General features: G+C 39.6%; 1 protein-coding gene across 5 annotated transcripts in view; it reads left to right on the top strand.

Moving 5' to 3' along the window:
* The first annotated feature begins 241 nt into the window (after window positions 1-241).
* The window catches only part of col25a1 (collagen type XXV alpha 1 chain), a 64,298-nt gene continuing 51,325 nt past the window's right edge, over window positions 242-13,214 (top strand). For 4 of the 5 annotated variants that reach the window (XM_075451135.1, XM_075451134.1, XM_075451137.1 and 1 more), the window contains exons 1-5: window positions 242-262; window positions 3,658-3,684; window positions 10,330-10,401; window positions 11,019-11,135; window positions 12,822-12,857. In XM_075451135.1, the coding sequence (XP_075307250.1) occupies window positions 251-262; window positions 3,658-3,684; window positions 10,330-10,401; window positions 11,019-11,135; window positions 12,822-12,857 (264 nt within the window). In that variant the 5' untranslated portion in view covers window positions 242-250. Of the gene's footprint in view, window positions 263-3,657; window positions 3,685-9,291; window positions 9,352-10,329; window positions 10,402-11,018; window positions 11,136-12,821; window positions 12,858-13,214 lie in introns of all 5 variants that reach the window. The other variant, XM_075451133.1, reaches the window with a different exon arrangement.

Raw genomic sequence — 13,214 nt, 5'->3', positions numbered from 1 at the left:
CCTGAAAGAGATTTCAGCAAGTACACATAGCTTCATCAAAACCCTGTCTCTCTTTCTCTTCGTTAGTTACTTTCAAGTCTTGTTTGTCTCTTGGTTGACATAACTGGTCGTCCTGATTTTTAACACTTTGTTGCAATTCATCTCCACAATGATTGAAAATAATTCACATGGACCTGTTGTTTTCTTCCTATCTGTTTTGTAACATTTTGATTTATCTTTTCTTTTGTTCTCATAGGGTCCTCCAGGTCCAATGGGTGAAAAGGTAAGTGTTTTCTTAGGTATTTTTAATTAATATAGCCTTGATATATTGGACATTTCTTTAAACTTCTTAAAGAAATGCTACGACAGTTACAAATACTTGTCCTTACTTGTTTTCTAGTTGTTTGTAAAAAAATATCTTCTTCCACTCACAAGTCAGCATGCTAAGCCAGCAGCTGTTGGTTTTATCTAAAGCTGAGGCAGAGGGAATCAGTTAAAGTAGATCCCTCTAAATGAGGCAAAATACACCCTGCAAGGCAAGCTGCTTCCTATTTTTAAGACTCAGGGCTGAGCAAAGATTACAGCAAACGAATATAGTAATGTAAAAAAGAAAGTATGCCCTCTTTCAATTCTAACCCTTAAACATGTAAGGACATAATTAAAAAATAATAATATGACTCTCACAAGGTCTTAGAGGGAAGAACAGACAAGTAAGAACAAAACTAAGACAAAGTTTTTGTTAAATAACAAAAGGAATGTGTGAAAAACTAAGTACACCACATTGATCGATGGTTTGTGGAACCATCTTTAGGTGGGACATGTGAGTGGCCAACTCTTCTATACAGCATTGCTTAGGTCATTGAGGTTTGTGGCCATTTGTTCATGCACAACTTTCTTAAGTCCCCACCATGGTATTTCAATCAGGTTGAGGTCTGGACTTTCACTGGACCATTCCAACACCTTTATTCTTTTCTTTTTCAGCCTCAGATTCAGTTTTGCTGCTGTGCTTGGGATCATTGTCCTGTTGAATGACCCAATTACAGCCAAGCTTTAGCTCTCAGATGGATGACCTTGTGTTTGTCTCTAGAATACTTTGGTATACAGAGTAGTTCATGGTCGACTCTTTGACTGAAATATGACCAGGTCCTGTGGTACCGAAACAAGCCCAAACACCCTTCCATCATCTTGCTCGACAGTTGGTGTGTGGTGTTTGTGCTGATGTACTGTGTTTGTTTTTAATCGGATGTATTGCGGTGCATTTTCACCAGACCTCTCCACTTTGGTCTCATTTGTCCAAAGGACATTGTCCCAGAAGTCTTGTGGGTTGTTCAGACGTGACTTTACAAACCAAACTAGTGCTACAGTATTCTTTTGAGAGGCAAGAAGCTTTCTCATGAAAAACCTTTCAAACAAGCCATACTTGTTCGAACTTTTTCTAATTGTACTGTTATTAACGTTAACATGTAAAATGCTCACTAAGGCCTGTAGAGTCTGAGAATATAACTCACTGCACAGTATTTAACAATCTTCTCTAAAGTGAACTTGCTGGAGCGTCCAGTCTAGGGAATTTTTCCACTTATAAATAATCTTTCTCACTGTAGCATGATGGACATGATGGGATAATGGAAATTATTTTGGAAATGGCCTTATAACCCTTCTCAATTCGATGGGCAGAAACAGTTGCTTCTCTAACATCACTGCTGATGTAATTTCGACTTTGCATTTAGTTAACGCTCATCTGAATGCTCCAGACCAGCAAACTGCCAAAAGTTCTGCTTTTATAGAGGTGCTTACACCGGCTGATGATCACTGAATTAAGTAACAGCACCTGGCTGCTACTTACGCTCTTAATTCCTGTGGAAATAGTAAGGGTCGACTTTTTCATACACCATTTTGGAATTTCAATCTCGTCTGTGGTCCAATCGTCATTATTTTCCATCAAAACAACTGAATTTTCTTTTTATGCTCATCTTGCTGTTAATTTGTTCATAGAGGGTGTGATTTTACATCTGCCGCTTTAATTGGAATTCAAGTAGCCCTGACCATAAGTCTGAATATTTAAATTCTTTTGCCCTTTAAAAATCCACAGCAAATAGCCTAAAAAGCCGCAGCCCTGGGTAGAAACCCTGAAAAGCCTCGCTGAGCAACCTTCCATAAAACAGCAGCAGAGCATGCAAAGTAACCACGCTGTCTCTTTACAAGTCCTCAGAACAAGGGGACGAAATGCATGCCTGTAGAACCTCACTAAAGCTGATGAAGTCCTTTCAATAAATGATGAACACAGGTTGCTGTTGGGAGAATATAAAGTGCAATCTTTAAGTGCTGCTGTGAGTAATTAATTAAGATTTTTACAGACCATCTGTGAAAAAATTAAAAATTAACTATTTGTGTTTATATTTTATGTGATTTTGGTTGCAACTTCAGAATTAAAGCAATACCATTAAACAGATTATTGTGCAGTAAAGTACAGGAAATTAAATAAAATGGTGTGGGAGTACTAACCAGAGCTGATGTCAAACAGGGAAACAGATGATCACAGTTGTCTGTGCCAAGTGTCACTGTTTGGAAACTAATTATTTCTTGTAATTTGGGGTTTGGAATGATGCTAGTTGTTGTCGCTGAATAATGTCATAAATCAACATTGGGATTTCTTTTTCATACATTCTATAGAAAACGCAAACAAAAACCCAAAAGCCTGACTTACATAAGCAGATTTATATGACTGTCAAACATTCGTTATGATAACACGGTCCTGTTGATTAGATTCATGTCCATGCCTCTCATGTGAACTACTACATCTGCAGTATAATGAAATCAAAAACAACTGTGTGCATTCCCACCCAGGACGAATAAAGCATTCATCAGAGTGGCCATTCACAACTGTTTCCCTATTAAATTTGGTTTTGGCACTATGGCCCAATGAAAAATTACAAAAATTCCAAGAGCCGTTTTATTTGAAATTACACAGACATTACATTGAAGCATGTTTGAGCAAAATTCCCATCCATGTGTGATAGGTTGTTCGGCTCATTATACGCTGTGGCTAAACTGTAACCCAGCCAGCAGGAAAGAAAAGCACATCAATTGAGATAGTTTGAGGATGTTCACTTATCCGATTCTACACAGATTAAGGTTGTAATTTTCTTTCTAACATTTGGTCTTCCTTCACTTATTTCGAACAAAAGTGTGCTTTTGTTTGGGGTTCACACTAATGTGATAAAGCCGCAGCCTTCTCCTTGCAGGTTGATTTGAAACCAAATGTTTTCTCCTTCAGGATTGTGCTCTTTCCACAGAGATTTACACTAAGAAAAGGCAAAAAGCCAATGATCTCTGGGGCATAAAATCTGGCCTTGCATTGCAGTTTACCCACACTCAGTTCCCAGCCCCCCCTCACCACCACCTCACCAAAACCTCACACCACTGCTCCTTTTCTTTCTCTTCTTCTTTTTCTCATACCAGATTCATGTCAGGCCATGTTATCATAAGTTATTTCACTTTTAACCACAATGAATAGTTGAGGGTTCCTGCATTATTTTTCTTTATCAGTATGTTCTGAATTATGCCTCAGTGATTTTGATGTGAGCCTATGATTGTTACAAACACTGTATTTGTACACGTGTTTAATTGTGTGTTTGACCCTTACATTTGGAGACAAATTCTTTTTCTTTCCTTCCGCAGGGGGATCAAGGCGACCAGGGACCTCGGGTATGTGGTTTACTCTGATTTTTGTGATTAGCAGATGAATGTGACTATGTGTGTCTCCCCCAGCAGAATTGTGGGTAAAAGGTTTGAAATGCATGAAATTCCAGGGATACTGTTCTTCCGATGTGTCCAAATATAACAAGCATCTCAGCACTGCTTATTTCTACATCAAGACTAGACAGGCAAACGTGCAAGATTCTTGAGGGGGTTCACTTTTCAAAATATGAAAACCTATTTTTTCACCTTTGTCTTCAAATGTAATATGCATTCATTCTTTTTCACATCAGCAAAAAGAGCTCTGTTAAGTCTCAGAAGTGATCAAAAGCTTACTGGTTCTGTCTCTAAGATTACTTGTGATTGACTTCAGTCCTCAATATGACATGGCGTATTCACAACTTTAATCATTTCCTGGCATTTCTATAAGAGGGCAGCATCTAAATGATGCTAATGTGAGTGCTTTTCCATGCTTGACAGACTCTGAAATGAATTAGTCTATCTTCGCTTTGCAGTGAGTGTAGCTCTCATTTTTCACAAATAGTGGTTAAAAATGAGCGCTCTTTGAAAAGCAGACTGCACAGGTTTGTTTAAAGTAGACTGCATTAACCCAGGTCATGTGTACGCATGCATACGCACACTTTCACTTCCTCTGTATCTGCTGTTCATAAAGGGTAGATTGTGCGTAAGTCAAAGTCACTTTGAATGCTTACAATTGATTTCTATGAGGGCAAAGAGCATGCAGGGGTTGGCACAAGTGGAAAAGGGAACTCAGAAACACAGTTTGTCTTGTCACTTGAACAACAGCCATCTCTCAAGTGGATCTAGGGGTGCGCGATCTGACAATATAAAATCGTGACTGGCGAGGAAGAGTGGAGAATCGCAGGCAATCTACCAAATTAGAGAAACCGTATAGATCGCCTTTGCCAATCAGCGCAATGATTTATTTATTTTTTTTAATGCTGGTTCCCGCCGATTCGGCAGACGTAGGGCGTCCTTAACCTAACCGACCAATCATAGCGAACTGTGCGTCGTGACACTTTCTTACACGCCTCCATGTTGTGTTTGTAAAAACTTAGAAAACGCATGGACAGCCATGGCTGAAAGCCAAGCCGACGAGCTGGTGAAGAAGAGGAAATCCACCTCTGTAATTTGGAATTGGTTCGGGTTTTCTTCTACCCTAACCCACTGCTGCTGGTCCACATCAGGAATGGGAACAGCAGCAGCGGCACCATCCACAGCACATCCATAGCGGCGCACGGGAGAAACTCACGGCCAGCAGCAGCACTCTCGGGTCGGATGAGGAAACCGCTAGCTTGTGAGCTAACTACGGTGCAAGAGAAAAGGGATGCACCGCGACCGTGACAAACATTACACAGTTGAAAAGTATTCTTTTAGGGCGCTCTGTTGATGGCAGTGCGTGACTGTGGCTGCAGTAAATGAACATGCAGCGTTGCTCATCTGTTGCTAAATGGCATCATGAGGTGGAGTCAAGTCGTCATCAGTGGTTTGTTTTTCTATTTCCGGTTGCTTCACTCTCACTGTGTCAGATGTCATTAATTAGATCATTATTTTTCATCTTGAATTGGGTTACAGTTGAATTACAATGTGTTGATTGCCAAATTCTTTCTTTTACTCCTTAGCTCTTCTGTGGTTCAGCATGTCGACTTAACTCTACTGTAATTGGTCTTTTTTTTTTTTTTTTGGATGGACGATCGTGATAAAAAATCGAAATCGTGATTTTATGCAAAAAAATCGTGATACAACATTTTTTCCATATCGCCCACCCCTAAGTGGATCTGATCCCAATTCAGTGCTGGTGCCCACCCAGACGTTAGTAGTTTGCCGATGAACTCTGTCAGCTCTCCTCCGGGCTTGTTTCGCCTGGTTTTCCTATGATTTGAAAGTCTGTACAAATGACCCTTTCTGTGGAATTCAATTAGTGGTTTCCAAGTGACACATCTAATGTTACACATAGGCACGCTTCAAATTACAGCCAGCTTCAGGGATTGTGTTTCCCTGGGTAATTTCCCTCTTTCACAACATCTACAAACACATTTTCAACTCTGATGTCCTTAGTTCATTTTCATTTATGTAGAGATAATGATTACAGTTGCAAGAACTGCACCAGTGAAACTGCTTCAAGAGAAATAGCCTTACTGGGATAAATCATGTCTATTAGGACAGAAATTTTTGGTGATTATTTGTGCCCTTTTAAATGGAGTCATCATTCTCTATTTATACAAGGAAAACAGCACTTTGGTGGACAGTTTTAACAAGGACTAGCAGGTCCTATTTGTCTTACAGAGTAAATAAATGACCCAGTTCAAGATAGTATTTAATTAGCTTCTTGTTACAGCAAAATTGTCCACTAAAAGGTACAAATTAACACACAGTGTTGCTGTCACATATGAAAAACTACAGGCATGAAAGCAGTCTAGGTCACCACTAAATTATATTACCTTTTCACAACGGCATATTGACTATGCATATTAGATTAGTGAGTTAATGGAGTTGAGCTGTATTCGAAAGATTTCCTTAATAAATGAAGGCATAGCAGGACAAGTCCTTACTGACCTTCAGTCTGTCTGTTGGGGTTGAATTGAAGCTCATTTCATGCTTAGTATTGACTCTTTGCTTGGAGTTGATTGGACCCATATGGAGAGGCATTTAAACAACAGAGAATGTCTAGATCATGTCCTCTATCCACCAAACAGTTTTCATTTTCGAATTTAAAGAACAGATCTTTTACCAAAGGGTCAGTTTAGAACCCCAGCTTTTGTGGCCAAAGATGGTGTGAGAATCGTTACATGGGACACTTCCTCTGTCTGCTGCCCACATGTCAGGGTCAGCCATTTATGTGAACTAAAGGTCGGGGGTCACATCCAAATATCAGGGGTTAACCAAGCAACAAATAATAAATTGGCCAGTTTTGACAAACAAATGAATGGCCACCAGTGGAGCTTCACTTGTGGATATAATTACCAAGAGCTGCAGGCTATGTATACCACAGAGATAAGTGTGTGGTCCTTTTTGAGGGATAGCACTAGCTGCATCTGTCATGCAAAGGCTGGAGAATTCCTGCGTTGGTGTGAGGAAAAATTCCTGGGATTTTACCTAACAAATGCCATAGTTTGTCCAGTCCTTCTCATAACATGGGAGTTGGCAGTCTGAAATGTTCCTCCCGGAAAAAGATGAAGAAAAATGATCATGGTTATATAATTTACAGGATTTGAATTCGCAGCAGTGAACAGTTTTTTATATAAAACCAAATTAATTTCACTGAGATAAGTTTTATTTTTCAGATTAAAGCCATGTCTGGGGTTTCAAATTGATGTATTGGTCCGCACTTAAATTCAAACCATCTGAGTTCAGAACTTGAAATCCATTCCACAAATAGATATTCGGAAAACGCCAAAGTCTGTAGTTCCTTGACTCGTTTTGTATGTGTGGTGTACATGTAGAGATGCTGGATTTGGCTGACGTGCTGTTGAGGCTAATGCTGATTGGCCACATATCTGGCTTTTTGCTTTCTGCAGATCGAGTCACTTTGCTGCAGGCAAATCCATAGCAATAGAGCTCCCCGCCAGATATCCAACATCCGCTTTGAGAGAAAAGCAAACAAAAGCAGTCTGTAAATGCTCAGGATCCTCTGTTTACTACCATGTTATTACCGTTCTCACACGTGGACATCAATGTTGAAGCAGCATGCAGAATGAACACGTTAACTTCTCTCATATGACAAACATACACCGGTCGGTGAGGTTGTCAGCATTATGTCGACCTGGGCACTGCTTCTCTACAGTGTTTCTGCTTGCATATATGTCAAAAGGACTATAGAAGAATTTTTTTTTTTTAAAAACGCTCCAGCTTGCAAATGCTCTGCACTGCATCTCATGCCTGGAGTCTCTGACCGCTCTCCCCACTCATCATCCAGTGCTTGTTTTCCTTCTTTGTCCTCAAAATGTTTGAGGTTGTAAATAACTGGAGAAATACTTGTGCTTCAGTCCCAGTCGCACACAGCACGGCCATTGTCTGCAGTGTAAGTGTATCCATTGCTCTGTTCTGCTGCAGGCCTGAATCAAAACAGCCTGGCTTGAAAGCCATATTCCTAATGAGCCATGCTTTTTGAATTATCTTTGGAAAACCAAAGGGATGGCACAAAAGCCATGTTTGGATAGGCCAGATTTTTATCTTGAGTTGACTTTAGATGAAGATTAATTGATTTCTCACGGTGAATGTTTATGCTAGGGTGCAAGTCTTGAAGAATGGCTTTGATCAGTTCATTCAGGTTGTTTTTTTTGTGGTGGAGCAGGACCTGCTACAAAAAGAAGAACTAGAAAATGTGCAATCATTGCACATCAAGCATGGGGAAATCATTTTCTGTTGATCTACACTCTTACTGTGCCACTAGAATACTTGGATCAATGTTAGATCAGAATTTTTTTTTTTTTTTTAAACATAACCAGTCATGTTCCCAAGATTTTAGGTCAAAGAGAAATGTTTCTGGTTGGCAAACACTTCCAGGTAATGCTTTCAAGGATTGTGTAACTTCCAAAAAGTGCTGCTTTGCAATATGTAAATCTTCATTCAAGATCAACTTTCTTTTAAACAGTAAGGAAACTATACACCTGAAAAAACTCATGTAATTAGTCAGTTACATGCTTTGGAAAGAAGTCCGTGACAGCTAAGTGAAGTAAGGCAGTGAGCAGAATATAATAATGATTCAGAGCAAACGCCGCCTTCCTGTTTGGGGCGTGGCAAACAGTCAATTCATTTTTTTGTTGGAAACATGTGATTTTGTGACTTGTCTTGATTGAAGATTGTATTTCATAGCTAGAAAGTGCAATGAAATCAAAATACATATATTGTCTTTGCACAATATATTCCCTCAAAACAATAAAAACATAATTTGATGCATTTATTTGACTACGACATTCGAAAAACCCTGTCCAGCTTACTAAATGTCCTCATTTCTGGATTCAGATTAAAGTTAATATGCAGCTGTAAACCATTGTTTCCTTTCAGCAAGGAGAAGGCCTGATGCTTTCTTCTTTTATTCATTTTTCATGAGTGGATCACATATGTCATTAACTTTTTTGGAAAACCATTTCTCTGAATTTTCATCAAACATCTCAATCTCTTGATGTTCCTTGAAGCTCAATGAGCAATACCACTCTTCAATTTACCAGCATGTCCAAATTCAGAGTGTATTGTATGATAATCCTTTCAAAACTCTCTTTCTGTATAGCTGCAAGAAAACAGGATAAAAGGGTTACGGACTGTTCTTATCATTGTAGCCTACACATTATGGCTTTATTGTCAACACGGTTTCACTGAGGACAGCAAACTTAAACTTTACACTTAAGTTTAAAAAGTAAGTGCGTAAAATGGAATTATGGTTTAGAACTGAACAGAAATGCCTGGTCTTCAACTCTTCTATCATTAAGTTTGATGTGGCTATATATACGTCACAGAAGTTCACAATGATGCTATTTATCAAAAACATTTGTACAAATATGATGCTTATCCTCTTCTTCTTTAACTGTTTTTGGTCACCCAGTGTTTAAATGTCATGTGTGCGTTGTGCCATGTGTTTGCTGTTTGTCCCTTTAGGGATTGCCTGGTCTCCCTACGCTGGCTGCTTTGCACAGCAATCAGATCCTGACTGTCAAGGTTTGTCGTTGGTGGCGCTGCCAAGCTGCTCAGTCCGACCTGTCTGCAGCACACACTGGGAGTTAATGAATCACTGTCAGCTGATTTTCTTAAAGCCTGATGAGAGAGTATGGACAGGAAAACCCTGTCTAATTAATCACAGCCAGTCACTCGCTGTCCTCTTCTCCAAAGTGCTGCTACCAGTCTTTGACTCGAGAGGTTTCTGTTCCATTATACATGCCAGGTCTTCCACTAAAAAGCAAAGGTGGCCTTTTACAACCTTGTAATATGTAGCTAACTGGAACAAGAATCAGTACCCTGAGACTAAGACATGGTCTGGCTTTTGTCCATTGATGCTGGAATGAATGGAAGAAGCTTAAAGGGGAATACTCAACTAGGAAGCAGAATGGCAAAATGTTTTTTTTACAGTTCATGCCCATGGTTCACCGCAAATCTTTAAAACCACCAATTTGGCCCTCAGAATTGTTTCAATAATGGCGGAAGCTGCTTAATGCCAGTGGGTGCTTGCAGCATAAAGTATGCATTGAAAGACAGAATGTTAGAAATCAACCTTAACACAGAAGGTTGACCATGTTTTCGGTGTGTGCAGCTCCCAGGGTCTGACTGAGCAGCAGGCACAGTGATGATGACAGTGCTTTCACAGACGAGGAGTAATTCCCATTTTTTCCAGGGGGACTGTTAGGCCACTGTGGCACATTCACACCCCAGAGGTGGTAATTATGGGCCCAAGTTCCAGAAAATAAGCCTAGACTTCCGAAGCAAACCGCCTCAGTGCAGGAAAAGTGTGGATTCCACCCTCCCATCTGTGAAGGCACTGGACTGGGGTTTCATGAAAACAGGCCTTTCTAACAAAATCTGTTTCTTTTTGCATTTGCCTTCCTCCTTCTCCTCCTCCTTCTTCTTCTTCTGGGACCTCATCCTTCTTCAACCTTCTCTCACCTCTGACCTACGACTTCTTGACCTCACACACCTGCTCAGATGGTCTTCCCTAAGATCAATCATGGCTTTCTTTCCGCTGACCAGCAGCTCATAAAGCGACGGCTCATTAAGGTAGTGGGTGTGTCCTCATTCGTCTCTGTCCCCTGTGTCAAGTCTCACCGAATCACTTCACTCTGGCCAATGCATGCAACTTTTAGATAGACCTGTCATATGCACTCTTACACTCATTCATTTATTGTTAAAAGGAAATATGGAAAAGTCTTAAGAAGAAGTTTCATTAAAGTAAAATGAATTACTGTCTTGGCACTTATCAAAGAATTTTCCCTGGAAGTTGAATTGCTGAATATTTTTTCTGAATTTCTTGTAATCCAGTATAGTAATAGACCACACATTTTCAGTAATTCTTCCTGACTATTGCACCACTCCACTGACAAATATGACATTTTTTTTAGTCTTTGCTTAATGCACAGTCCATTTAGGATTGCATGCATTTTAAAGGATTAATATTTCAGCTATAAATCATGACATTACAGCCTCTCTCCATCATTGTATGCTAACTCCAAAATGCAAACTCTCCTCTTAGTTATGAATGGAGGCAGGCCATAGCCACCCATGAGATCATTCCACCACCCTCTCTTTATCATCATTTGACTGTAGTGGCTCCAGTCTCAGTAGATCCAACAATATCACACCATAATGATGCAGAAATGTGTTCTCTTGCCATACAGGGAGATCAGGGCCAAGCTGGACCACCGGGGCCACCGGGGCCACCAGGTCCACCTGGACCAAGGGGACCTCCAGGGGACACTGGAAAGGATGGACCCAGAGGTGTTCCAGGTCTCCCGGTTAGTATTGGTTTTCACTTGACATCTGGGGAAGTTTGATATAGTGGAATGAATAGTTTCCTTTGCACTCTGTGCTGTTAAAATGCCACTGAATCATCAAAATTCTGGGGATGCATCCTTAGAAAATACTACACGTTTTTCCATTCATTTCAGCTCAGTATGTTCTCAATTTCAATTTGATTGACTTGTTGCTTGAAGGGTTTATTCCAATGAAAACTTGTCTAATGAAGATGACACAAACTATTTTGCAGTTCATTACCCTGATGTCTTTTTAGCAAAGAATAAATGTGCCCAAAAGAATGTTTAACAGTATAGATTTACTTTTACTTGGTTGTTTTTCATTTTAGCGTAATATTTTCCATGTCTTAAAGCCTATCACTGACATCCTGCTAATTTATGTGGAATCTGAGAGAAAGAATAAAACAGAAAAGGCCTGTCAGTTATTTGCAGCTATAAAACCTTCTGTAGGCTCCAGCTGATCTTTATTGTCTTGGCAGAGGACACAGTAGAAGTGTAAATATATATTAACTGTTGTTTGGGTGGTTCTTTCCAAGTATTTTAAGATTAACATTTCAGTTACTCCTGTTGAAGTTGCAAAAACTGTTCAATTTTTCTAATAAATTACACATCTCTTTACAAGTTGTTTGATTTCTTTTTTTGATTTATATCTCCTGCGCTGGATAACTTAAAGGATAAGACCGGTTTTTTGACATTGGGCCCTTGATTTCACATTATAGCATGATGTTCTACTCACCCCTGCTTGTTGTTTGTCATTTGGAGCTGTTCCGAAGATATTCGCGAGGCGTCTGGCTGCTCTCTTGAGATATTCGGCCATGAAACGGTTTCCTATGGGCAAGCTCATACAGGCACAAACTATGCTGTTTATAATTTATTAATTACTCTACACTAGCACTGATAACGTGGAGGTGCGTCGCTTACTTAAAAAAATCCGGGTTATTGTAATTTTGATTTTTTTGTCGTAAAGTGGGTGTTACTGACGTCATCGTCGTGCTACTGCCACAGACAGCCCACAGACCTGCTGCCTATTTATTCATTCGGCTAAAATTCAAAATTAGTAACCCGGATTTTTTTAAGTAAGCGACGCACCTCCACGTTATCAGTGCTGGTGTAGAGTAATTAATAAATTATAAACAGCATAGTTTGTACCTGTATAAGCTTGCCCATAGGAAACCGTTTCATGGCCGAATATCTCAAGAGAGCAGCCGGACGCCTCACGAATATCTTCGGAACAGCTCCAAATGACCAACAACAAGCAGGGGTGAGTAGAACATCATGTTATAATGTGAAATCAAGGGCCCAATGTCAAAAAACCGGTCTTATCCTTTAAGAGGAGGGGAAAAAAATGGAAATATCAAAAAGATGTGAAAATATAATGTTAAAGCTTTGAATCTGAACTCGCTGCCGAGATCCGTGCTGACCTGAACCAAAAGCAGATATTAAAACAGGCTTTAGGGACAGAGACAATGGAGGGCAGAGGTGGCACAACTTGATAAATGGTCTTCAGACACCACAACATGGAAACAGTTCTCAGCTCCTCTTGGCTACCTGGCCACTGTGCAAATTTTTAACCCAGGTGTTTTGACTGATAATATTTAAACTTCATGGATATTCTCATCTCATCTTCTTTTAATTGTGTTTTTTCCTCTCTTTCTTTCTTTCTCATAGGGTGATCCAGGGCTGTTGGGAGAAACAGGACCCATGGTGAGGGCTAAATTTACCTTTTGAAATCAAATTTTGATTGGAGATTGGATTCTGATTTTGGTTCCTTATTAACATTTATGAATAGTTTAAAATGTAGTCTAAAAGAAGCACAGTTCACTGTCGTTAATTTTAAAGAAACTGAAAGACATTTTGGGGAATGTTCTAAATGAACCATAATGACAAGATTTTTAACGATGCATCTGTTGTAATCCATCTCAACACATATGTAATGAACGTAGGCTATAGCACCAGTTAATGTTTGAACACAGCAACTCATTTGAGGGTATTTTAAAGGGAGATTCTACAACAAAAAAACAACACTGAATCTATCAAACTTGTGAAATAACTACTAGAATT

Source organism: Odontesthes bonariensis, chromosome 19, assembly GCF_027942865.1.
Source record: "Odontesthes bonariensis isolate fOdoBon6 chromosome 19, fOdoBon6.hap1, whole genome shotgun sequence".
In the NCBI taxonomy this organism is placed as follows: domain Eukaryota; kingdom Metazoa; phylum Chordata; class Actinopteri; order Atheriniformes; family Atherinopsidae; genus Odontesthes; species Odontesthes bonariensis.
Note: the sequence above shows the minus strand (reverse complement) of the source record. Positions and strands in the feature narration are given on the sequence as shown.